This window comes from Pongo abelii, chromosome 1 (genome assembly GCF_028885655.2).
Source record: "Pongo abelii isolate AG06213 chromosome 1, NHGRI_mPonAbe1-v2.0_pri, whole genome shotgun sequence".
In the NCBI taxonomy this organism is placed as follows: domain Eukaryota; kingdom Metazoa; phylum Chordata; class Mammalia; order Primates; family Hominidae; genus Pongo; species Pongo abelii.
The window spans coordinates 41,427,312-41,451,802 of record NC_071985.2 but is presented as its reverse complement, the minus strand read 5'-3'; the positions used below and the strand labels follow the sequence as shown (position 1 = coordinate 41,451,802).

Genomic DNA, 24,491 nt, shown 5'->3' with positions numbered 1-24,491 from the left:
CCTGGCCCTGTCCTCTTATGGACTACAGTCTCGTGCTGCATATTGAAATTTTGGTCAATGAAGGACCATATATACGACAATGATCCTTTAAGATTATAATGGAGCTGAAAAATTCCTACCACCTAGTGGCATTGTGGCAGTCCTAAGTCATAGGAAAGCCTAGCATATACGAGTATGTACAGTACATAATACTTGATAATGATGCTAAATGACTAGGTTATTGGTTTATGTACTTACTATATTTTTTATTGTTATTTTAGAGTGTACTCCTTCTATTTTTTAAAAAAAGCTAACCGTAAAACAGCCTCAGGGAGGACCTTCAGGAGGGATTCCAGAAGAAGGCGTTGCCATCATAGGAGATGACAGCTCTATGCGTGCTATTGCCCCTGAAGACCTCACAGTGGGACAAGATAAGGAGGTGGAAGACAGTGATATGGATGATCCTGACCCTGGGTAGGCCTAGGCTGATGTGTGTCTTTGTGTCTTAGTCTTTAACAAAATGAGTTTAAAAAGTAAAAAAGTGAATTTCAAAAATAGAAAAAATCTTATAGAATAAGGATATAAAGAAAGAAAACATTTTTCTACAGCTGTACAATGTGTGTGTTTTAAGGTGTTATTACAAAAGAGTCAAAAGGTTAAAAAATTAAGTCTATAAAGTAAAAAGTTATAGTAACTGGATGGGCGTGGTGGCTCACGCCTGTAATCCCAGCACTTTGGGAGGCTGAGGCAGGGGGATCACCTGAGGTCGGGAGTTCGAGACCAGCCTGAGCAACATGGGGAAACCCTGTCTCTACTAAAAATACAAAATTAGCCAGGCTGGGTGGTGCATGCCTGTAATCCCAGCTACTCGGGAGGCTGAGGCAGGAGAAATCGCCTGAACCTGGAAGACAGAGATTGCAGTAAGCCGAGATCGCACCATTGCACTCCAGCCTGGGCAACGAGAGTGGAACTCCGTCTCAAACAAAAAAAAAAAAGTTAGAGTAACTAAGCTTAATTTATAATTAAAGAAAAAAACAATTTTTTAATGTATTTAGTGTAGCCTAAGTGCATCCTGTGTTTATAGTCTGTGGTAGTGTATATGGTAATGTCCTAGGCCTTCACATTCACTCACCACTCACTGAACTCACCCAGAGCAACTTCCAGTCCTGCAAGCTCCATTCATGGTAAATACCCTACATGGCGTACCATTTTGAATCTTTTATGTCATATTTTTACCATCCCATTTTTATGTTTAGATACACAAGTACTTACCATTGTGTTACAATCGCCCATGGTGTTCAGGACCAGTCACATGCAGTACAGGTTTGCAGCCTAGGTGTGTAGTAGGGTATACCATCTAGGTTTGTGTAAGTACACGCCATGATGTTCACACAAGGATGAAATTGTCTAATGACACATTTCTCAGAATGTATCCCCATGGTTAAGCGATGCATGACTGTACATGTGCTCACTGGGAGAGCTGAAAGGCCCCCGCAGCTATAAAGGTATAAAGGTATAAAGCCTCTATGCATTTGACATGCTGTTCCCTGTGCTGGTCAAGCATGTCCACTGACAAATGCCTACCCATCCTCAAGTCTCTACTCAAAAGATGCCTCCTCAGGGAGGCCTCCCTGGACTCCCTTAGTAGATTTAGTAGCCCCTTCTCCTACCCTCCCACTTCCCTCTATGAACACCTCCAGGACCACAATTGCCACACTGCATTGTAACTGCTTATTCCCTCAATAAGACAATAACTATCTTGGGACAAGGGACTATCTAGCTTTTCTTAGCAAACTAATCCTTAGCACGCTGCCTGGAACAGAGTAACTGTCAATAAATATCCCCAATTCTCTGTTAAAAGGAAATGCTAGTCTCAACCAGACACTAGAACAGACTGTGTTCTTTAATGATGACTGGAGGAGTGGAGGTACCTAACTGTTGCCTGAGAGTGATGTAGTATTTTAACATCGGGATCATTAAACAGCTCTTCCTGCAATCTCCCTTGCTTTAATTTAAGCCAGTTTCTGGTTTGATTCTTCATCGAATGGAGGACTGAACAGCTGCTTCCTCATCAAACATCTTTTAGCTACTGAAGACAGCAATTAAGTCACCCCTGGCCTTTGCTTCTGCAGTTCTTCCAGCCTTTTCACCGAAGATCTTGGTTTCTAAACCCTTTGATCATTTTGGATGCTTTTCTGTGGACTCTCGGATTTCTATGCATCTTTTGAGAGTGTAGTGACCCACACTCGGGTCGTGCCTTCAGCAAAGGCCTGATTGATTGATGTGCAGTAAGGAGGGCCTGCGAAGATGACTTCCTTTGCTTGTCACACACGCCATTAACCAGGCTGGCCCTGGGCAAAACCCAGTGGAGGATAAACATTTGGTATCTTTCCCATGTTCTTTTGTGTTTTCCTCCCTGGGGTTCTTTCCCCAATTTTAGGCACCTTTCATTCAGCTGTTCCCTCCTCCCTTTCTGTATTTGTATACAGCAAGTACAGAAAGCTGTATTTGCATCTTAATGGGACTTTTAAGTGTTATTACTTGGCCTTAAGAGCACTGATATCTATTGACTGGTTGTAGAATAAAAAGTGTGTATATCGTTTGCAGGATTCAGAAGGAAAATAAGGGAAACACTTTAGGGTGGATAGCTCAGGCTAGCAGCCCTAAACCCTGCCCCAGGAGCAGTCAGTGACCACGCCCAGGTATAAAGGTGGCTGGTTTAAGTCCTGGCCATGCACTTCTTGATCTGTACATCTTAAGCCAGGAAGACTAGGCCAGCAGGATGTGGGATCAGGCAGGCATGCCTAGGTCATAGCACATATGACGATGGCAGGGGACTAAGTAGCAGACTCCTATCTTCTGCTGAGGCCCTCTCAAAGCTTCCAGGAACCTCTGGTTTAGGGAGTCACTTCTCCACCTGCTCAGACCCCATCTTGACAGCTGCACAGCCCAACTGAACCCAGGAGAGCGCCAGGGCACCCCAGCTAAATCTGTGTTCCTGCCAGACCCTGTCATGTTTGTTTTCCTCCATGGGTGCCATGACCTGGAAAGCAGTCGCTGTGATGCTGCACCCGACCTCATTCTTGCAGTCACTAATTGAACAGTTTGGAGGGAACTGTGCCACAAAGCAGCCCAAGGGCGAGAGCAGATGCAGCCGATTAATTACAGCTGGGGAGATGCGAAGCGCTGCCCCGGGGAGGCGTGCTGGAAGGCCCAGGGGCTTGGCAGCCTGGGGAGTGAGTGCTCAGGTGGGCTGTTCCTAGATTCAGCCTCAGGCGGGCTGTTCCTAGATTCAGCCTCAGGCAGAGCCTTGTCATGGCAGGGTTGGGGCCAACTTCAGAGTAGGGGCTTAGCGGGGCAGAGGAGCTTGGTGGGAGCTTCACAAAGCCCAGTTCCCATTCTAGAGACCCTATCTTCCTCTGGTTGTATCTCCGGGCTGATAGAGATAGCGGGAAAGACGCCAGAAGCAGGGCTTCAGCTCCAAGGTATTGAAGATTCTGAGAATGATGGCTGCTGCTTTCACATTTGTTAAGTGCTTATAATGAGTAAGGAATTGTGCCAGGGGTTTTACATATTTTATCCCACTAAGCGCTCAAAACAAGCTATGAGGTGTTATTATCTTTCCCATTTTTCAGATGAGAAATAGTGTCCCAGAGAGGTTAAGTAACTTGTTTAAGGTTCCACAGTGAGTGGCAGAGCCCAGCTAGGTTTATCTACGCTGCTTTTTGCCTTCACACAGCACTGCCCCAGGGGAGACCCCCATCCTTTGTCACCCACCATGAGAACGCATGCCCTGGCCTGCTCTTCACTTCTGTCTGCTTAGGCACTCCAGCCCCTTTCCCTTTCTTCCCATCTCTGCAGCAGGCTTAAGATGTACAGATCAAGCAGTGCATGGCCAGGACTTAAGACATGGCTAAGGCCATGCCTTGCTGCTTTCCAAGGAGCTCTGGAGTTGGCCTTGCTGGTCACTGCCTTTACTCCTGCTCTCTCTGGCTCCCTGAACTTCTCAGCATCCATCCCCACTCGTCTCTGACCTCACCCAGGCCATATCCACACTCCCTTCTTGCCCTTGCCCCTTTGTCTCTTCCTGTGCATGTCTAGTCTCCCCAAACAATGCTGGGATTGGGGACTACTGGCTTTCTTCCCATCTCTGCAGCAGGCTTGAGGAAGAGCTAGGTGCCAGCTCCTTTCTCTCCTCTGGCTCTGCAGATCGACAGTTCTATTTGTTCAAGTGAGCTCAGGAAAGAGATGAAGGACTGGTTTGACACTGCTCAAACACAGGGGCTCTTGAGTCAAGTAGCTAGCTGCAGGTCAAATTTCAGTTCTAAAACTTATTCTCAATGTCACTTCAAGAAAGTTATCAAACCTCATAGTGCTTCAGTGTCCTCATCTGTAAAATGGGTCTAATGACAATACTAACTTCTATTTCAAAACAGTTGTTTTGAGGTCGAAATGAGATGGCATATGGGAGGTGCTGAGCTAAGTTGCAAGCTAAGCATTCAGTGAAAGTTAGCTATGATTTTTCTCATGACTGTTTTATGATGAAGAAGTCCAGGGGGAAGCTGGGTTAGCTGAGGTCCAAAGGAAAAGTAGCTTTGTTTTCACGAGTGTCCTATGCAGGTGGAGCCTCTGGGTACTGTTCTTGGTGGGGACTCAGGGCAGGGCCAGACAGGCTGACTCGAGAAGGGGAGGTGGTTGTTGTGGACATTGCCCAGCGTGGCATTGGCTGCCCCTCTGATGGGCCTGCACGGCTCTCACCATGGTTTCCAGCAGGTGGTCAGTCCCCCACACTGGATTTGTGAAAGGATACAGGAGAAACTAATGTCAGAGCCTCCCAGAAGGAGAAGAGGTGCCAAAGAAGCCACCCCAGAATGGTCTCAGTCCCATCAGCATCCTCAGCGGATGTTCATACTCTGTATTAAAAGCTTTTGTGTCTGAGATTGGGATTTCAGGAGGGTTCTGCCCTGAGGAGCCCCCTAATCAGGACCAACCAGTGAGGACAAGTCGAGGATGTGTTGACAGCTTCTGCTCTCTTTCCTAATCCTCTCACTCCTTTGACTTTACAGGGCAGTGATGCCAACTTTGTGGCTGCACATTTTCATTCCCTCCTGGCTTCTAAATACACCTGGATTGCTGGGTCTGAGAAAGCAAATTGTGGCATCCTTTTCCACTTGGAGTATATGTGTGTGTGGCTGTGTGTGTGCACCTGTGTCTGCACTCTTCACAGTAGGCTAGAGCCCAGCTGATGAGCTCTGTAGGAATCTATGGCATTGGCGGTGCCAGCTCTCCTGCCCGGCGTGAATCCTTGCTGGCTCTGTCTTAGCTGATAGTACATTCAAAACCTAATTGTTATCTCAGCAGAGTAACTCCATTATTCATCCTGACACCATCCCCCGTTAGCTGTTTGTTGCAGTGATGTTATATTAATGAGGCCTGCAAATAAACGAACGAAAGATCAGAGTGCCGGCTTGTTTCTCAGGAAAGCTGGCTGACTTATTTATTTATTTGTGGGGAACTTTGCAGTGAGCCACTCTGGTCCTGGGCAGGCGGCTTTTGGCCTTTCCTGCAGAGATTTGGTGCAGCCTTGCAGATAAATACTTGTAAATGTCCCACAGTTTCCCAAACAGTTTCACAAATGCATTTGCATCTGAGAGAATCCAGGCAAAACCAATCTACTTTAAATTATTTGTGCAAGTGGAGAACAGGAGCCAGCAGGAGTGATGGATCATCTCAAACTATTAAGGTATCAAAAATTATTTGAGCTTGGTTTTGGAGGCCAGTGTACATGGTTTTCTATAATTGATTTTCTTTCTCAGTTACATGTACCTAAGATACGTAAGATAATGTTAAAGAGAATTTATATTCCCTCAGCATGGACTAGGGAGGTGTTGGAGAAGTTACTGAGGCTGAAAAATTCATAAAGTAAAAGCTACATGGTGCTCAATGGAGAAACAGCTGTAAACCTAACACCCCCACTGCCTGGCATCAATGTGGCCTTATGGTGCAATGTGCCAGGTGACTTCAGGAACACACAGGAATGTTCTTTCACATCTTAAGGGTGATGGGTTCCTGGTCACACCAACTCTGGTGTTCATTTCCTGCATCTTAAGCCTGATTGCCTTGGCTTCACCCTGAGCTCTGTTCTTGCCTGCAGGTGTGAACTACCTGGGCCCCATTGTCTGGCCTCTCCCATTAGGCTGAGATGCTTGAGAGGTCAGAGCTGCCAGGCCAGGGAATCCGGCTTGCACTTTAGCTTAATGGCCATCTCATTGGTGGGCATAGCCAAAAAAACAACCCAACTGAATGTGATAGCTTCAAGGAATAACTGGGGTAGAGGTTAGAATAATACTTCCCCCGAAAGGCAAGAAGTGACTGCCCCAAGCTCACATGCACCCCAATATCCCCTTCTTGTTTTTCCTCCCACTCATAGGAGTAAGTATGGACCTCATTATGTTTAGGAAGACAGTTAGGTGAAGTTTACTTTAAGGCTCAGTATAAAGGGTAGCCAATGTTCCCAATTTGTCTGGCATCTCTTGGTAAGTTCCAAGAGGATTCTGATCCTGCACGCAGAGACACTTTGGGTACTCTTGGGGTGGGATGAGGTGGGGAAATGTATAGCCAAGGAATAGCCCTCCATCCCCCTCACCATGGTGTGGTGGAGGAAGTTGGCCTTCTGCTCTGCTGCTAACCAGATGTGTGTGTGACACTGGGCTAATTCTTTACTTCTCTAAGAACTGTTTCCTCAACTCTTAAGTGAAGATAATAATAGCCATCTTGCAGGGTTGTTTGAAGGAGTAGGCTCAGAGCCTGGCAGATGGGAGAGTCTTGTTTAAGAGAAGCAATTATCATGAAGACTCCCAGAATTAGAATGTTGGCTGGTCTGCTCATGTCCCTTGCCTGAGGTCCTGAGGTTAGTGTCCTCATTAACAGAAGACCTGTATCCCTGCTTCAGTCCTTCTATATAGGACACAACTGCAGAGGGTGGAGATTACAAGTCTGCCCTAGGCCTTTTGGAGGAAGCACAACGGCCTGCAGGGCAGTCAGTTTCCAGCCTCTTCCAGGTGGCCAATGTTCAAGCATAGGCTGGGGCTACACTGGAAGAGGCTGCATAACCTAGCCTCCTTAACCAGGAGTCACGTATACATGTGACAGACAACTTCCAAGCCCAGTGTAGTTCATGGCATACAGCAGTCATTAATTAAATATTCATTTAATGAGTGAATTAACGTATTTGGAATGGTGGCATCTCCCACCTCTGATCAGAATGCTCACTCTTATGGTTTGACTTGTCTCCTCAAAATTCATATGGTGAAGACCTAATTCAGTACCTTAGAATGGCACCTTCTTTGGATATAGGGTCTTTAAAGAGGTAAACGTATTAAAATGAGATAATTAGAGTGGGCACTAATCCAATATGACAGGGTCTTTATTTAAAAAAAAAAAACAACTAGGGAGACAGACACACACACAGAGATAGAATGCCATGTGGACATGAAGGCAGAGGTCAGGTTGATGCTTCTACAAGCCAAGGAATGGCAAAGATTCCCAGCAACCACCAGAAGCCAGGAAAGAGACCTGGAACAGATACCCCTCACAGCGCTCAGAAGGAACCCACGCTGCTGACAACTTGATCTTGAAGTTCAGGCCTCCAAATACATTCAGGTTGTTTGAGCCACCTGTTTGTCGTTCTTTGCTAGGGCAGCCCTAGGAAACTGATACACTCGCTTGGAGTGAAGAAGACCTCTGTTATGTGAGCTCCAAAATCCCTTTACCCTCCCTGAGTTTATCTTCCTGAGAAAATATTTAGTCTCTTCCTTTTCTGCTGGATCCTGCCTACTCATGGCTCCTTAAGAAATGTTTTTCTCTGGGCCTTCCTTCCCAGTCTGTGGCTCCTAACACCCTCCTCTTTGAGGTCCCAGCAGGTCCTGAAGCACAGGCTGGGGGAACGGAAACGTGGCGGGCCAGGCATCTCATGGGCTTTCCAATCCACTGCATGTCTCCTGTTCCTAGGGTTGAACAGGTGACACGTGCACAGACACCCACGATGACAGCTGGAAATGGGAGCAGCTCAGGAGGCCTCCCATGGGGGACAGCATCATTATCACACCACGAGCTGGCTGAGGAGCAGACGGTGAGTCCTGAGGGGGTCCTAACCTTAAGTTTATGCAAACTGTGAAATTCAATAGTCTGTACAACTTGTTCTACATGAAGCTGCCATAAAAGATGGGTCCCTCGGGGTGGGCCTGGTTGCCATGGAGAAGATGGGGTAAGGAGGGGTTAAGGAATAACACAGCTGTTTATCTAACTAAGCGTGAGCCCACTTCTTTTTCTAATGTAGAACTCCTTTGAGATCATCTCATTTATTTCTCTGCTGTCCCAGGAAGGACAGCATCCATTCCAGCTTCCACTTATTTCCAGGACTGGAGATTCTGCCACCCCCAACTGCCATCACAGGCCATCTTAGAATCCTTCTCTTTTCATCCTTCAAGAAGGATCTTTGTAGTAAATGGCTTCTATTTACTGCACAGAGTGGCTGCACTAAGGAGGGCACCCATTCTGAAGATGAAGGCTGGGGACAAGGAGGTCTGCATCAAAAGGGTATGGGCCTCATGGAAGTCCGATGATTCAGAGGTTTGGGGAAAACATCTATGCCAGTGCAAAGGGATTAGCCAAGAAAGCTGAAGTAAAGAAAATGAGTTGGCCAGGCACGGTGGCTCATGCCTATAAATCCAGCACTTTGGGAAGTTGAGGCGGGCGGATCACCTGAGGTCAGGAGTTTGAGACAAGCCTGGCCAACATAGTGAAACCCTGTCTCTACTAAAAATACAAAAATTAGCTGGGCATGGTGGCACGTGCCTGTAGTACCAGCTACTCGGGAGGCTGAGGCAGAAGAATCCCTTGAACCCGGGAGGCAGAGGTTGTAGTGAGCCAAGATCACACCACTGCACTCCAGCCTGGGCGATAGAGTGAGTCTCTGTCTCAAAAAAAAAAAAAAAAAAAAGAAAAGAAAAGAAAAGAAAATCTCCTTAAAGGTTGCTTTTAGCAAATTACATATTCTTGCCAAAAACACCACAGAAATGAGGTTGTGTCTTTCTCAGAGCATTCTATTGAAAGGTACATGAGGTTGATTTTTCCCATTACTGGCTTTGTTTACTTTCGTCAACTGGTTTAGGTAAGGTCTACCACGTTTCTTCACTGCCCAGTTACTATTGTTCTTGTCATAATTAACAAGTATCTTATGGGAAGGTAGCTTAAGGTTATGTAAATATCCTATTTCTCATCATACTTTCATCTACTAATTTTAGTGTTCATTGACCATTCTTTGCCTGAAACAATTATTACTTGTGTACTTTGACAAATGGTGATTTCTATTTCCGTAATTCCTTCTACATTTTTTAGTTGGAATTCTAGTGTAAAGAACAGCTTTTCTCTCTATTTATTTATTTAGAGACAGGGTCTTGGCCAGGCGTGGTGACTCAAGCCTGTAACCCCAGCACTTTGGCAGGCCAAGGTGGGCGGATCACTTGAGGTCAGGAGTTTGAGACCAGCCTGGCCACATGGCAAACTCCACCTCTACTAAAAATACAAAAATAAGCCAGGCGTGGTGGTGCACGCCTGTTGTCCCAGCTACTCAGGAGGCTGAGGAACGAGAATTATTTGAACCCGGGAGGTGGAGGTTGCAGTGAGCCAAGATTGCGCCACTGCAGTCCAGCCTGGGTGACAGAGTGAGACCCTGTCTCAAAAAAAAAAAAAAAGTTAAAAAAGAGAGAGGGTTTCGCTCTGTTGCCCAGGCTGGAGTGCAATGCCATGATCATAGTTCACTCTAGCCTTGGACTTCTGGAATCAAGTGATCCTCCCACCCCAGTCTCCCGAGTAGCTAGCACTACAGGCATGCACCACTACACCCAGCAAAATTTAGAATTATTATTATTATTTTTTAGAGATCAGGATTCTGCTATGTTGCCCAGGCTGCTCTTGAACTCCTGGCTTCAAGCAATCCTCTCAGCTTCTGCTTCCCAAAGAACTGGGATTACAGGCGTGAGCCACTGCAGCTGTCCCCCCATTATTTATTTACTTGTTTCTTTTTTTCAGGAAGAACCATGGATTCTTATTCTATTGGTGCAATCCACGGCTGTCATTTTTTATGTTCTTGCTCAAATGGCCCAGATTCGGCTTCTGAGATCCCCTTCAAGTTGTGTCAGGTGCCCTTTTGATAGGTACCATACAGGTATTTTTGGTACTTTTGCCAAAGAAATATATAACCTGAATTTCATCATGAGGAAGCATTAGACAAATCCAAATTGAGGGACATTCTACAAAATAACTAGCCTGTACTTCTCAACAGTACCAAAGTCATAAAAGACAAAAAAAGACTGAGGATTAAAGGACTAAGGAGACATGACAATAGAATGCCACATGGGATCCTGGATTGGATCCTAGACCAGAAAAAGGACATCGGTGGGACAATTGGCAGAATGTTAATAAGGCATGTATATTAGACGGTATTATTGTATCCATGCTAATTTCCTGATTTTGATAATTATACTGTGGTTATGTAAGATGTTAACTTTGGAAATCTGGGTGAAGGGTATATGAAAGTTCTTTGTACTATTTTTGTACCTTTTTTATAAGTCTAAAATTATTTCAAGAATGAAAAGTTAAAGAAAGAGACAATGACTTTTACAGGGAAAGGAGGACGGGGTAGGGGTGGGAGAAAATGAAAAGAAAAAAATATTGAAATGAAAATAATGAAATGAAAGAAAATATTCCAGATAATCATGAACACAACATTCCAGGCCTGGATGCTCCCTCCTCCATGTCCTGTTCAGAGTGATGTCCCCCGAGTGGCTTGGGACACAGCATGGATTTGTCTCTCTCCAAAGATGCTCCTTCATTTCACAACAGCCTTGACTTGAAAAGTACCAGCAGGAGATTGGGGCCTCCAATGCCTGCTGATATGTTCACTGGGAAAATCAATTACAGCCTAATTACCTCAGGGGGTTAATTAGCCTCGTGTAGCCTGGGTGTCCTCTATGAACAGAGCAGCCCGTCAGCCCCCGGTCAGCGAGCAGGGGCGGCTGAGGCAGAGGTTTCCCAGTGAGAAGCTTGCCTTCAGCTGGAAAGGGGCCCCAGCCAGTTGGGGAGTGGATGGTGCAGCTGCTGGGGCTGGCAGAGGCGGGTGGTGCTGATAGAAGCAAGTCTGACTAATTTAAGCTCCCCCACACCACGGGTGCCCACAGATGTAGAGACTGACAACTGCAGCAGCAAGAATTACAAAACAGTGCAAGTGCTCAGGCCAGCAGCGGCCGGAAATCACTCGAATCAGGGGGAAGGCACGGAGCCCTGAGCAGCTCAGGAAGCTAGCTGTCCGAGGGCAGAGGCTGGGGCACCGCCAGCAGCCCCTGCAAACATTCTCTTCCAGAGACATAAAGACACAGGAGAAAGTCAGGAGGCACCATCCCTGGTCACAATCAAGAATAAAATGGGATTGAAGCAGCTCTGTCTTTGAAAGGCAGTGTCTGCGCTCTCCTAACTCCTCTCTGCACAGATGAATGAGGGCCTGGATGCAGTAAGCGCTCTCCCACCGACAGCCCTGCATTGTCGGGGATATGCTGTCTTGTGGATGGATTGCATCTATCTGGTCTAGGAAAGGTCTGGATATTAAGGCAGGGGAAGCACCACTTCTTCTTTTATGTTACTTGGGAATACTGTAAAGAATTTAAAAATGGTTTTATAATTAAATATGAGTTCAAATACTGGCTCTGCCACTTATCAGCGGTATAAACTTGGGCATGTCACTCAGTTTCTCTGAGCCTCATTTCTTCATCTGTACAGTGGGGGTGAGAATACTTATTTCCCATGGTGGTTGTGAGGATTAAATGTAATTTACGCACATTAAATAAATAATTTCTACCTCTTCAATAACCTATCTGTAGGTTAGCAGCACCCATTCTATCTTGAGGGTTTCTTTTTAAAACTGATCTGGGGTTTTGATATAATCATAGAGATGTTCTAGAAGTTTCCCAATGTTCTGTGATATAGGTGAGGACCAGAGTTGCTTTCCTTGGCCAGCATGGAAAACGAAGCAGGGAAAAGGATGGTGCAGCAGCTCAGGGAAGAGGCAGAAAAGGAGCAGCCTCTTCCTCCTTTCTTAAACATGCAGACCACTGAGTACCTGCCTGGGCCTTTATTCCTAGCCACCATCAGGGAAGTGCAGTTAGTTTCAAAGCATGAGTGACAGTTACAGACTAGGGAGCAGTGAAGAGGGAGCACAGAACACAACCAAAGTTAAATACAGCGACTCCTCTCCCAGGCCATTTGAAACCCAAGCAATTGCATTTTCATCCACATCATCTATTCATCTTCCTTTCAAATTTGCTATTTTGGAAACATCATTTTTTCCCCAGGATAATTAACTTCCTTTTCTTTCCATTAAAATGCATGAAAAAATTGGGACAGGGAGTAAATCCTGGGAAATGGCACGGTGGCTAATGTAGTGCCTGCCTTTACTCTCTTCTTCCATTTTCAGCTTTGCAACTCTGAGCTAATTGCGGCTCCTGAAATCACATTTCTGCTGAGAAAAGCTAAACCTGTTTTCTGAAATGTTCACCCACCATGGAGCCAATTTCTCCTCCTCGCTTGGCTCAGCCAGCCTGGCAGGGAGACTGGGCTGGCTCTGCCTCCCTTGTCGTGTGCACGTGCACACCAATGCGCTTGTACATTCATGTGCAGGCATGAGGATGCGCTTCCATACACTTACCTCTTATACCTAGACAGGGGCCGTCAAGACACACGCGAGAGGTTTCCTACACCCCCCCACATTAAACTCACTCTACGCCAATAATTTGTCCACAGAGTCTCAATTTGCACTCCTCTCCCACTGTCTTGGGGTCAGCTCTTGGCCGCCCCTTCCTGCTCTAGGGACTTGGAGGACTTACCTCTGTGATTTGAGGGTTGGAGCACTTGACATTGTGGCTGGACCAGTCGAGCCAGGGGCTGGAGGGGCTGGTACAGTGCTGGTGGAGGGTGCACCTGCGCTCGCCGCTGCACCAGCCACACTCAAACTTCCGGTCGGCCTTGAGGCAGAGGCCGCAGCTCTCCCGCTGGGCTGCACACTTGTAGAGATGGACTGCAAAGAGAGCAGGTGGTCACAGATGAAACCAGAAAGGGCTGCTCACAATGCGCCCTCCTCTTGCAGGTGTGATAGAAATGATAGAAACTCTTCCCCGCCATGGATAACACCACTGATCATCATTATCATTGCAAGAATGACTGAGGAATTAGTAAATTGAGCCTCTTACCAGTCACTTAAGGGCACTAGGAAGAATAATATTATTGAAGAATTCTGGCTCTAGATTGAATCCGATTAGGGCTTTAATTGTGGCTTCGCTACTTCCCAGCAATGTGAGAGAGGATTCCACCTCCTTGAACCTCACTTACCTAATCTCTAACATGAAGATAATCATTGTTTTTTTGTGAGGTTGGAATAAGATACTGTATATTAAGTGCTTAGCACAGTGCCTGTAACATATCTGATGCCCTATATATGTTTATTATCTTTTCTTTGAACTCGTGCTATATTCTTATGCTGCCATCTCTCTTATTCTCCACTCTCACATATGGTCCTCACACAGGAGGTAAGGGCTGCTTTCCTCCATTAAAGGAAAAATGAGGCTCAGAGAGAGATAATGACTCTTAGAACTTAGCCCCAAACTGGAGTCTTCAAACTCCAACTTGCTGTGCTGCTAAATGGTAGGTCCTGAGAAGAGAGGAATCTTGTCTGGCAAACTGGAAATTGCATGGGTTTGAGACAGGAGTCAGCTTGGGGTTAAAGAAAGGCCAGGTGGCTAGCAGTGAGGGAAGCATTGCTGATTAAAAAAAAAAAGGGGGTGACACAGTCTGTTCCCAGCCCAAATGGTAACATTTGGAGTGTGCAAACCCTTTGTCTTTGCTTTTGTCTCCTGCTGACTTAAAAGTGCTAGTATAACCAGCGAATTAGTGGAACTGTGCTTCAGGTTCAGGAACCTGGTCTTAGCTCCTTGCCTGCTGAGACTTTGAGTTACAAGTACAATTCTCCAAAAGCAAAACACACAAAAGTCATTTTTCCACTCTTTTGGTCAAGCACATGTAAGCTTTCAGGACCAGGTGGTATGCTGTTGCTGGAAGTGAGATACATGCCCCAGGGAAAGGGTAATTTTAAAATTCTTCCCATAGGTCCTCATCCTGTTCCTCTGCTATGTCCAGCATCCTTTAGTCCCAGCTGCAGGGCCTATATTTAAATACTCTCATGCTTATCGCTTTGTAAGGTAGAGGGCAGGAAATGGGAATCTTAAAATGAATGAGTACACACTGAGCATCTATAAATAGGTACCACATGGTTCATACCCATGAGCTCATTTGATCCTCATGTTGACCCTGAGAAGTGGGCATCCTTCCCTCCGCTTCACAGATAAGGACACTGGATGTAAAGGGGAACAGTCATTCATCTGAGTTCACACAGCTGAAAGTGAAAGAGCCAGCAGGTGAACCCCGCTTTGCTGGATTCTGAGTCTTTAAACGGTGTGGTCCTCTCCACCCAGCCCAACGCACAGCCGGCAGTGACACTCAGGCTGGTGGGTGGAGGTGATACGAATGTGAAGACAACGCTGTCTGTGCACTCTCAGAGCTTCTTCAACATTGCGAGAGTCACAAGTAGAGTTTCTGATGCAACAGCTCGGATGTGGCTGCTCTCTAAGCTCCAGGTGCTAAGGCAATCTCTGGGATCTAAGCCCAGATCCCCAGCAGGGAAAGTGTCTCCTATGTTTTAGCAGTGAGAAAGTTTGGCCTGGGTATGAGGAGAAATGGAAAAAAATAATCCTCCTGGCTCAGTTCCTTTCTCCCAGTCTAAGTAGCCTCGATTTTAATGGCAGCACTTGGGACAGGGAGCTACAGCCCTAAAGATGCTGAAAAACTTGCAGCCCCTGCTATGGCCTTGCCCCCTACCCCATCTCCATTGGCTGACCTGTCAGGTGGAAGCAGAGGCTTGTAACAACCCTAGCTACTTGAAATGTGGCAAGGCTTGTGGCTGAGGGTAGGAGGAGGGTGGGGGGTAGGAATATATTCCAGGGGGGAAGGAGTTTAAATCCTACAGTGGCCTAAGTAGCAGATCCTCACAGTGATGTGGCTCAGTTTGCGAGCTCTGAAATTAGACTGTCTTGGTTCCAATCCCAGCTCTTACTATCTGACTCGTGGCCCATTTCTTAATCTCTTTGGGTCTCAGTTTCCTCATCTAGAAAATGAGAATAATAATAGTACATACCTCTCAGAGTTATTGTGATGCTTAAGGAAAATAATCTCTAATAAATTACTTAGTGAGTGTCTACCCATCACGAGTGCTCATCATATTGGAGTCACTTTTATCATTCTCGAGAGCAGGGTGGAATCTTGGCATTTGCTGCACTGAGGGTCGGGCCTAACTGGCACATGGGAGGAGCTCGACATGGGTTTATAGGACAATGAATAAGGGTCACCCTCATGGAGCACCCCTCCTTCTTCAGCCAGATCCCCTTCCTGAATTCTTTGCTCCCGATGTGAGCTGGACTCTGCATGCTGCTCTCTCCTGCCCACCTCAGGAACATGAGAGCAGCCTTAAAAACCCTCTTTGTGCAGTGATCGTGACCAGGGCCAAGGACAGGGGAACAAGAGCCTGACTGGAAACAATATCTCCATTTCCAGGGAAACTAGCCGGACATTCCTGCCTGCTGTTCTCCTAGGTCAGGTTCCACAGACACTTCAAAGCCTGCAGGAGCCAAAGAATAATAGCGTGGATGGGCCGGCGGCCGCCCGGCGGATGCTCTGGTTGTAATAAAACAGGGCTCCCAACAGGACTCCTTTGATGGCTCCAAATGTTGCTTTAGGATCCTCTGAAGAGTTCCGCTGACAGAGGGAGTGTATTATTCATGGCACAGCGGCTGGTTGGCTCTGATCCCTCTAGCCCCAGTCTTTCCTGGGGTCGTGAAAAGATCAAACTTCTACCTGGAAGTAGCCGCTTACCTTTCAGGTCCTGAGGGTTGTCAATGATGAAATTGCCATTCCACACCACAGCGAAATCCACGGCCAGATTGCTGATGTCCATGCCATCATACTGGTACTATAGGGAGATGGGCAGAGGCACGGGGCTCATGTGGCTCTCTATCACAGGGGTCAGGGATGCAGGCAAACCCTGCGTGCTGCTCAGATTATTATGACACCCTTTCCCTGAATCCCAATCACTAATGCCAAGAGAATCCCACCCAAGCCTCCTAGCTTGGCATTCAGTGCCCTGCATAATCAGATGCAGACTGACTCCTCCAGCTTTCTCCTCCACTGCTCTCCTGTGGAAAGCTTTGAATCTACCTTTCTCCAAACACATCTTCTTAAGCCCCTCTCTGTCTTTGTTGAGTTCCTATCTCATAAGGAATGCAACCCTCTCCCTATAACCTCCATCCTTTAAACCCACCCGTATTCTTCTAGCCCAGCTCAGCTCTACTTTCCCCGAGAGTCCTCTCCCACCACCCTGCAGATCTGCCCCAAATTGTCCATCCCCTGGTGTTGCCACTTTCCGTCTTGCACTGGCACTTTCCAGGATCTGCTGTGCCTCTTTTCACGTGTCTCCCTAAAAAGTCCATATGTCTCCAGAGGCAGAGCTAATGCCCTCTTACTACTCTTGTAAGGCCAGGCCGAGAGTCTCATCGAGCAGTCATCTGGCCAACCCCTGCCGTGGCCCTCTATTTCCACATGAGCCTTACTTTAGCCAACGGTCCACTAGGGAGAAGTGCTCACAGCTTTCTGGACACAGATCTCATCAGCCCTACCATTAAAGTCCTCTAGCTGTGGCCAGGAGTCTATGACTTTCTCTCTTGTGCTGATCCCACAGAAGACATTTAGGCCCTTCACACTTCAGAAATAACACCCCTGGGTGGCCAGTCCTGGCACCCTGTGAAAGAGACCTCGGGGGCATCTCCCCGACCCCCCACTCTTCAGCTCTGAAGGGCATGTCACTGTCAGCCTTCCGCTCCTGCCCTCCCCTGCCCCCTGCCTCCCTTTGTTGTGTCCCGTTTCTTTCTCATCCTGCCTTCCCCTTGCGCTTGGCGGCCTTCCACCGATTACAAATTCTATCAAGAGCCTGTGACCTGGGAATCTGACAGCTCCCTGATAAGAGGCCCAGATTCCCTTTATCTCTCCCAGGCGAATTAGCTTCCCTCAACACCTTTGTCACATCCTCCCCTCCCGCATCTCCAGCTGACCCCCCACAGTCAGAGACAGGGAGCTGGCAGATAAAAAGATCTTCTTGGGGTTAGTATTATAATTAAACACCTCACACTCTGTCTGCCATTCAGGATTGGTTTAACCCTTGCTGCTCCTGAAATTCACTGCTTCCTCCTACCCCTCCCCTCCTACCTCCCCTCCTCCCATCTCACTTCCTGTCCCTCTCTTCTCCAGCTTTCGCCTGTGGAGCACCCTCCCGGTTATTCACTCCCTGAACGGGGATGTGGAATGGGGTGTAGGGTGTAGTTGACTCCCTCTGGTTCAAGTTTCACTGAAGACAAAGAGGTGCTCTTTCAACTTCAGAAAGGTCCATGATGTGATTCTTTGACATTGCACGCCTGTATCAAAACATCTCATGTAGCCCATAAATACATACACCTACTGTGTACTCACACAAATTAAAAATAAAAAAATTTAAAATTTGAAAAATCAAGTTCAGAAAGGGCACAAAGATCTCAGTGTCTGCCATTAGGGTCCTCACGGAACTGTCTCCTCTGGCACCAGTCACCTGCCCTGCTCTGGCTGAGTGGCTGGGGTGCTGGCTGGCTCCTGCATCCCTGGGGATGTAGGCTCAGCCTGTGAACCTGGAAGGCTCCGGAAGCCAGGGCTGGCCACACTGAGGCTCCAGCACGAGTGTGAAAGGAAGCCCCGCTCCAGGCAGGGCCCAGCCTGAGTTCTCTTACCGAGCTGTTCTGGCATTGAACGCTGGAGCTGTTGAAGCGCAGGGCTGGGACCCGGTGGATGGCTCCTTGTATGTTGAGGACACACTCATAGCCTCGCTGGCCGGACTGCGGCTGGGGCAGGTTTCGAGCCTTAAGAGTGATTGGCTTTACCTCCCCAACTGGAATCAAGATCTCCTCTGTGGGCACCAGCTGGGGACAGTCCTGGGGGAACAAATGAAGAGGCTCTATCTGTCCCCTGTTCATGCTGTCCTACACGTCTGGGACAGGCAGGCCCCTCTTGTATGAGGTGGGCTGCCCAAGAGCAGGATATTACCTCACGTAAGGCCCGTGGAATGGGCAGGGAAAATGGAATCGCTCTTAGCTGCTGGGCTTTGATATTGTCATCCCCGTCCCACAAGTTGTCCTGTATCTGCTGTGTGTGTTACAATTCAGGAATTAATTTTCAAGCACAGTGAGGCAAGCTGTGGATTTTATCTCCTGAGACACTGGATAAAAGAGCCTCCATGTGTCCCTGTCCCCAACGTGGCACCCCTACCTCTGGGTTTCATCTCGTTTCCCAGCTCCAGATACTCGGCCCCTTGCATTGTCCGATGCCGATGCCCGGGGCATCCGTTATCAGCAGCTTCAGCTTCCCAGCCCTGACTGAGCTGGGCTTTCCAGGAGGTGGATCAAGCCCTCCCAGCAATACTCTAAACACTTGCTCTGTTTTTTTTTTTTTTTAATCTCATTTCATTACCAGGCCCTGCGTGAATGCCATGTTGCTTTGGAAAACAAAACCAAAAAAGAAAGTCTTGGTAGGGAGGGGCTTTGGGAAGGACCATGAGAGAGAGACGGTGAGAAAGAGAGATTGATTTTCTGGAGCTCCATCCCTAGATGCTGATTCTCCACCAGAGGTCAAAGGGCCACCCCACTGTGCCAATCTCCTCTTTCTCCTTCTCTCCTCGGGAAGATGAGCCCGGTAGCCCCTGGCAGTGATGATGTGGGAACCACCTCCACAGGGAATCACTAGGGAAATTCTCACAGGAGGCTCCCCTTTCTCTGTCCCCTTCTCCTGGTCAGTGGTTCTTAGGAGGAACTTCTGGGAATGTCTGGCGGCTGATGCTGCTACAGGGCCTGCAGAGGGTGTTACTGGCATTGATGCCAGGGGCCAGGATTGCTGGACTTCCTACAAGGTGTAGGATGTGTTCAATGACAAAAATATTGTCCTCCTAATGGCAAATGCAATAATTAAGAAGCCTTGTGCAATGCTGGCACAGCCTCACACAGGGAATCTCCTGTGGCTGCCTCTTGTCACGGCGTGGCTCAGGCTGTTGCCTCTTTTCTCTGGGCTCCACTTGCAAGCCGTTCAGCATCTGGCCCTTGCCTACCTCCCTCTGAACTCTGTGGTTCTTGCACATAATAGTCCAGCCATAAAGAATGTATGGTTAACTCTGAGATGCCGTCTCCCTTACAGGATCTGCCTCTGGCCCTTTGAACATGCTTTTCCGTCTATTAGAAATACTCACTCCTGCCTGTCTTTCTCCTGCTGCTGCCCTGCTTCAGCCCCTCTTTTAGTTGATTACCTCTTCTTTTACTTTTTTGGTTTTTTTAATCATCACCTTCTCTGAGAATTAATAATTGATTACCTCTTAATCAGCCTTCAAACTCAGCCCAGTTTCTTCTCTGCAAGGCCGTCCCTGACCCTGTCCCTGCACTGGCTTCAGGATGGGTTATGAATATTCACCCATGATTGCTTTTGACCCATAGAATTACAATTTCTTGATTTGCTTTCCTCACTTGAGGATTAGGCTACATCTTACCCACCTCCATCTCCCCAGCCTTTCTCCAGTGCTTGACATGTAATGGACACAGTCATTGCTTGTGGCAGGGTAAATAGAAAATAAAATAAAGCAACCTGTGAAAAAATCGTTTGTTTTTTAGCTCCAACTTTGTAGATTCTTTAGAGATGAGGTAAAGCCTGCCTTCTGGGCTTGAAGAGACTTGAGAAGGCATTTGGTTCTCAAAAGCTGGAGTTGGAAATAGTCATGGGTTTCGAAGTCACACGATTTCTAAAGTGGCATGTCCACATTTACTAAGGACGATTTACTACTGACAATTTATGAAGAGCCGGATCTGGGGGAAATTCTGCACAGAAACCTGCCTAAGAGGGTCTGGACACACCTGCAGGCTCACCAGTGTCATCCCTTGTCAGCTGGCCACCTGCATGTGAGGACTCCAGGCAGGCAGGGCCTCCACGAGAGAGAATCACAAGGCAACCCCAGAACAGATGGGTCCCTGTTTAGGAGCCAGTCACTCAAGCTGCCAACTCATAAACTTGCTCTTTACTGCACTTTTACTTTCATTCCCTGCAGGCACTCTTGACAGACTCTTTCATATATTTATAGCCAAAAAAAAAAAAAAAGATGAGCACCACTTTAGGGAAGCCCAGGCATCTCATAGAAAAGGAGATAACACTTCCTGTTAGCAGCTAAAAAATCTGCATCAAATCTAATGTTAGAATTTAAGTTAGAAATAAGGCTGGGGTATAATGGTCTTTCTCGCTGTCTCTCTGTGTGTGTGTGTGTGTGTGTGTGTGTTTGTGAGAGAGAGACAGACAGACAGACAGAGAGACAGAGAGAAAGAGAGAGAGATTTTCTTACTCCAAACCAGCTGATGAATTGTAAATGATGAGCAGTTGTTTTTCATCTCTAATGAGCTTAGACAACAAATTCAAATTTCAGTAGCAGGATCTTAAAGATGTGCTTTTGGAAGTATGATGTCTGGGGTTAGTAAAAAAAGATTGTTGAATCCTTTTAATGTGGATCAGAAAAAGTATAATTTTATATAGATGTTATGTGTAATACCTATATATAACACATATGTTACCTATATGTAACACACACACACACTTTCATCTTTTAGGCTGGGCTAAGTCCAGTCCAGCCTGGAGGTTGGAGAATCATGAGTAGACTTTATGAGTACTATTATATGAGTTTTTTTTTAAGGGATTCTAGAATTTTAGGAAATTTCCCATGGTCTGCTGTTTCAGACTTTTTAGAATCAAATTTAAGGGTAACAATTAGGGTCTTCCCAAATGCTGAACTAGGCCCCAAGATTGCCCTAGTAGAAAAAGAATGTCTTATGCTTTGTTTCTTTATTTGGCAATTGCTCTCAGGTCAGACGGAATAGGATTTTTTCCCTTCTATTCTCTAAGACAAAGGAAAGAAGCGGTTGGTGCCCCAGGTATGCTTTCTTCATCTTGGGAAATGGGAAGATACAGGCCTTTCGGGTTGTGAGATGATTCTGGTGAGTATATTCATGAAGGATCTGTGAACCTTGGATGGAAATTGCAGTGGTAAGGGCTGAAAGTGGGTGGAGGAGACTGGCATCCCATACAATTGCCAAGTTGTTGAAACTTCAATATCTGTGGGGCTTGAGGATGGTGAACGGTTTAATCAGATACAATGAGGCCCCTTCCAACCTGCTTGCTTCTATGGGTATACACACACACACAGGCACACACATGTGTACATACACATACAGTACCTGTCCTATGAACAAGAAAGCAAATCATCCTAAGATGCTTTTCCTGCAGAATGTTAAGACTGTTGTTCACATTCTTAAAATACTGATTGCTACCGCGGATCCTCACAGCCTTCTGAGTGATCTCTTTGGGTCATCTTCTTTCTCCTCTGTCTCTAGGCCAACTGCAGCCAGGATCACCTTCTCAGCAGCAATCTTAGTTTAAACCAAGACTTAAACTTGTAGGAATACCCTAGGGGTGGCGGTAGGCTGGGGAAGAGGAAACATAGCTGCAGGGAGAGCAGGGACCTGGTGTAGGAACCCTATGAGTCTTGGGCTCACACTGCCCACCTGTTCAGCTGTGCTCTGCCAGCGTTCTGTGCTGGGGACCCTTTAGCCCTCTGAAGCGACTTCTCCCATGTGGAAATGGCATTATCTTCACCCACTGGACTTCAAAGAGAGAGCAGCCAGCATCATGGGAAGCTAATCGGATTTATTTGGTTCTATCTTTCCCCTGGGACAGGGCATAAAGGAGATATTTATGTATCTACATCTCACTAGGCCTGGTTTAGCCATGGAGGGAGATGAGCTTTAAAAGCTGAAAGCCATACATCCTCCCATGCACACCCGCTTGCTAACACCATGTCACAGCCTGATCTGGCTCAGGGAGGAAGAGATTTGGGGGGCCCCCATCAGAGATCTGCTGTGCTCTGAGTGCTGGAAAGGTCTGACTCATTACCTTAAGAGAGCTTGACAAATGGTTTAACTGAAAGTCAGTTTCCTCATCTATAAAATGGTGCCAATAATATCTGACAAACCTAGATTGCATGAAAGAGGAATATCAATGTGTGTCATAAGTGGTAATATGCTGGATTAAGAATTGTTAATATTACCGCCTATTTGTTGTGTGTGTGCATGTGTGTGTGAATGCAGAATCAGTGGACTTTCACTTATTCAAGGTCAGCTTGAAAAATTGTCTCCGAATCCTAATTTCTGCATTTATTTGATGATCATAGGAAAGCTGTTTAACTTATTTAAGCCTCAGTCTATTCATCTATAATATAATCCACTTCATAGAGTACTTAAGGTTAAATTATATATATGCTGCATATATAATAAGTACTAATATTTTTATTTTTGAATTGCATTCGCTCTAGCACAGCTGTTCTTCATTGTCAAGCCTAAGCATGGAATTGGTCCATCAGCCTTCTGGAAAGATGTGGGCAGATTTACCTCATATGCTGGCTGTCTTTTTATCTGGAAATGGCACCACTGACCCATCTTCTATGGGCAGTTTCTCCATCTGTGGAGATGGATTTGTGCTGGCCCATCCATAGCCTGAACCCTCATGACCAATAGCAAAGGACCAGGTTGAAGTCAGGCCAGCAAATGTGGCTGTGACCATGGAAACAAAGCTCATGGGCCCTGATTTTCTGTAGAAAACATACTGTACTCAGCTTTTTTGGATGTCTGAGTTCTCTGTAGCCTTGGGAAAAAACCCGAAATTTTTAGCATTCTGGTTACTAGAGATGTCAAATATAAATTATATGAAATTGCAGGGCTGTTGTGAGAATCCATTGAAATGCCAGATGTCAGTGGTTCTCCATCTTTAGCCTCATCTGGGATGGGGCTCAAGAATTTGAATTTCTATAAGTTCCCAGGTGATGCTGATGCTGCCGGTCCCCGGGCACACTTTGAGACCTCCTGGCACATGTGAAGAAATTACAAATGTGTGATACATTAATGTTGCTATATTAATCAATGGAGCTAATCAGTTATATATTGTTTCTAGGAAGCAGACAGACATAAAATTTTTATTCAAAGTTGGGAAGGGAGGCTTACTGGAATTCTAAAAGAGATATTCTAGGAACCCCTAAAGAGACAGCTAAGGGATTTCCAGTTAGCTGGAAATCCAGGGGATTCTAGTTCCCCAAACTACATGAAAATATCAGCTGGGACGCCTGAGAGAGCAAGGGAAACCTTACCCAAATTGGGCATGTGCATCTTTGCTGTTCCTCAAATTTTCAGGGATGGGGTTCTCCTAAAGCAGAACTTTAGACAGAAAAGAGTGGGGCCTGGCTGCTGTTTGCTGAAAAGGAACATGTGGCCGGCTGTGGTTAAGAGCTAAAGCAGTATTTTAGGAAGCCCCGGAAGTGGCCCTGGCAACCTCCCTGGGAATCTGCATCCTGTTTCCTTTCCTGAGCAAAGTTGGGAGCTGGATGGAGTCTGGGCTTCCCTCACAGTCCTCCGGACAGCCAATCCCTGGGGCCATGCCAGGGACCAATGCACACGAGCATAAGAGAGCAGATGTACACCATTCCTACTCAGGGCAATGGGGAGATGAAGGGAGACAAAGGGGACTGCTCTTCTCCAATCCTAAGGCACAGACATGAAGGACAGAAAATGAAACAAAAAGGAGGTGGAGAGTCTCTGAGTTTGCCCCCAGGTCCCTTTTGGTATTAATTTAATCCCGAGTTGCAGGGAGGCAACAGCTTCTCTTGGCCCAGCTCTGGAATGTTGAATCTCTCATCCATGGCTGAGAGGGGGCTGTATTTCAGTGACTTCTGAATGGTGTGAGGAAGGCTGGGCCTGCTTCCAATTAGCCTGCAGGGGCTCAGCTCTCTGGCCTCCACACACACCACAGCAGAGTTTATTTATCTTGCTTTGAGTGACACTCGCATGCCCTTGCTTCAGCTGCAGGTCGCTTTCAGGCTTGGCTCTCGGTTTCTCTTGGCCTGAGGTGGGTAGCCTCAGGAGAAAGTGGAGCAGCTGCTCTTTCTTGTCTAGATTTGTACTTCACCCAATCTCTCTGTGTCCTGGGGGCCACCTCAATCTATTTTATTAAGGAACTTTCAAAGTGGCCCATGTCAAGTTTAGTTTCTGAGACTGTGTCTCATACTCTCTCACTGCCCAGTCTTCACCCCTGCCTAGGCCTCCCATGGTGGCTCTGCTGTTCCTGGCTAGGTCTGCCCCTCTAAGCGATTCTTCCATTGGCTCCCAAGCTGTGGTGCCCACTCCCACCTCTCCCTGCAGCTCTGTCCT

At 46.8% G+C, this 24,491-nt stretch overlaps 1 protein-coding gene across 2 annotated transcripts in view; it reads right to left on the bottom strand.

The window, feature by feature from the left end:
* Positions 1–24,491, bottom strand: part of PLXNA2 (plexin A2) — a 219,783-nt gene that overhangs the window by 42,239 nt on the left and 153,053 nt on the right. For both annotated transcript variants that reach the window (XM_002809516.6, XM_009238345.4), the window contains 3 exons: positions 17,949–18,149; positions 16,012–16,108; positions 12,918–13,108 (listed from right to left, as the gene is read on the bottom strand). In XM_002809516.6, coding sequence (XP_002809562.2) covers positions 12,918–13,108; positions 16,012–16,108; positions 17,949–18,149 — 489 coding nt within the window. The remainder of the gene's footprint in view (positions 1–12,917; positions 13,109–16,011; positions 16,109–17,948; positions 18,150–24,491) is intronic.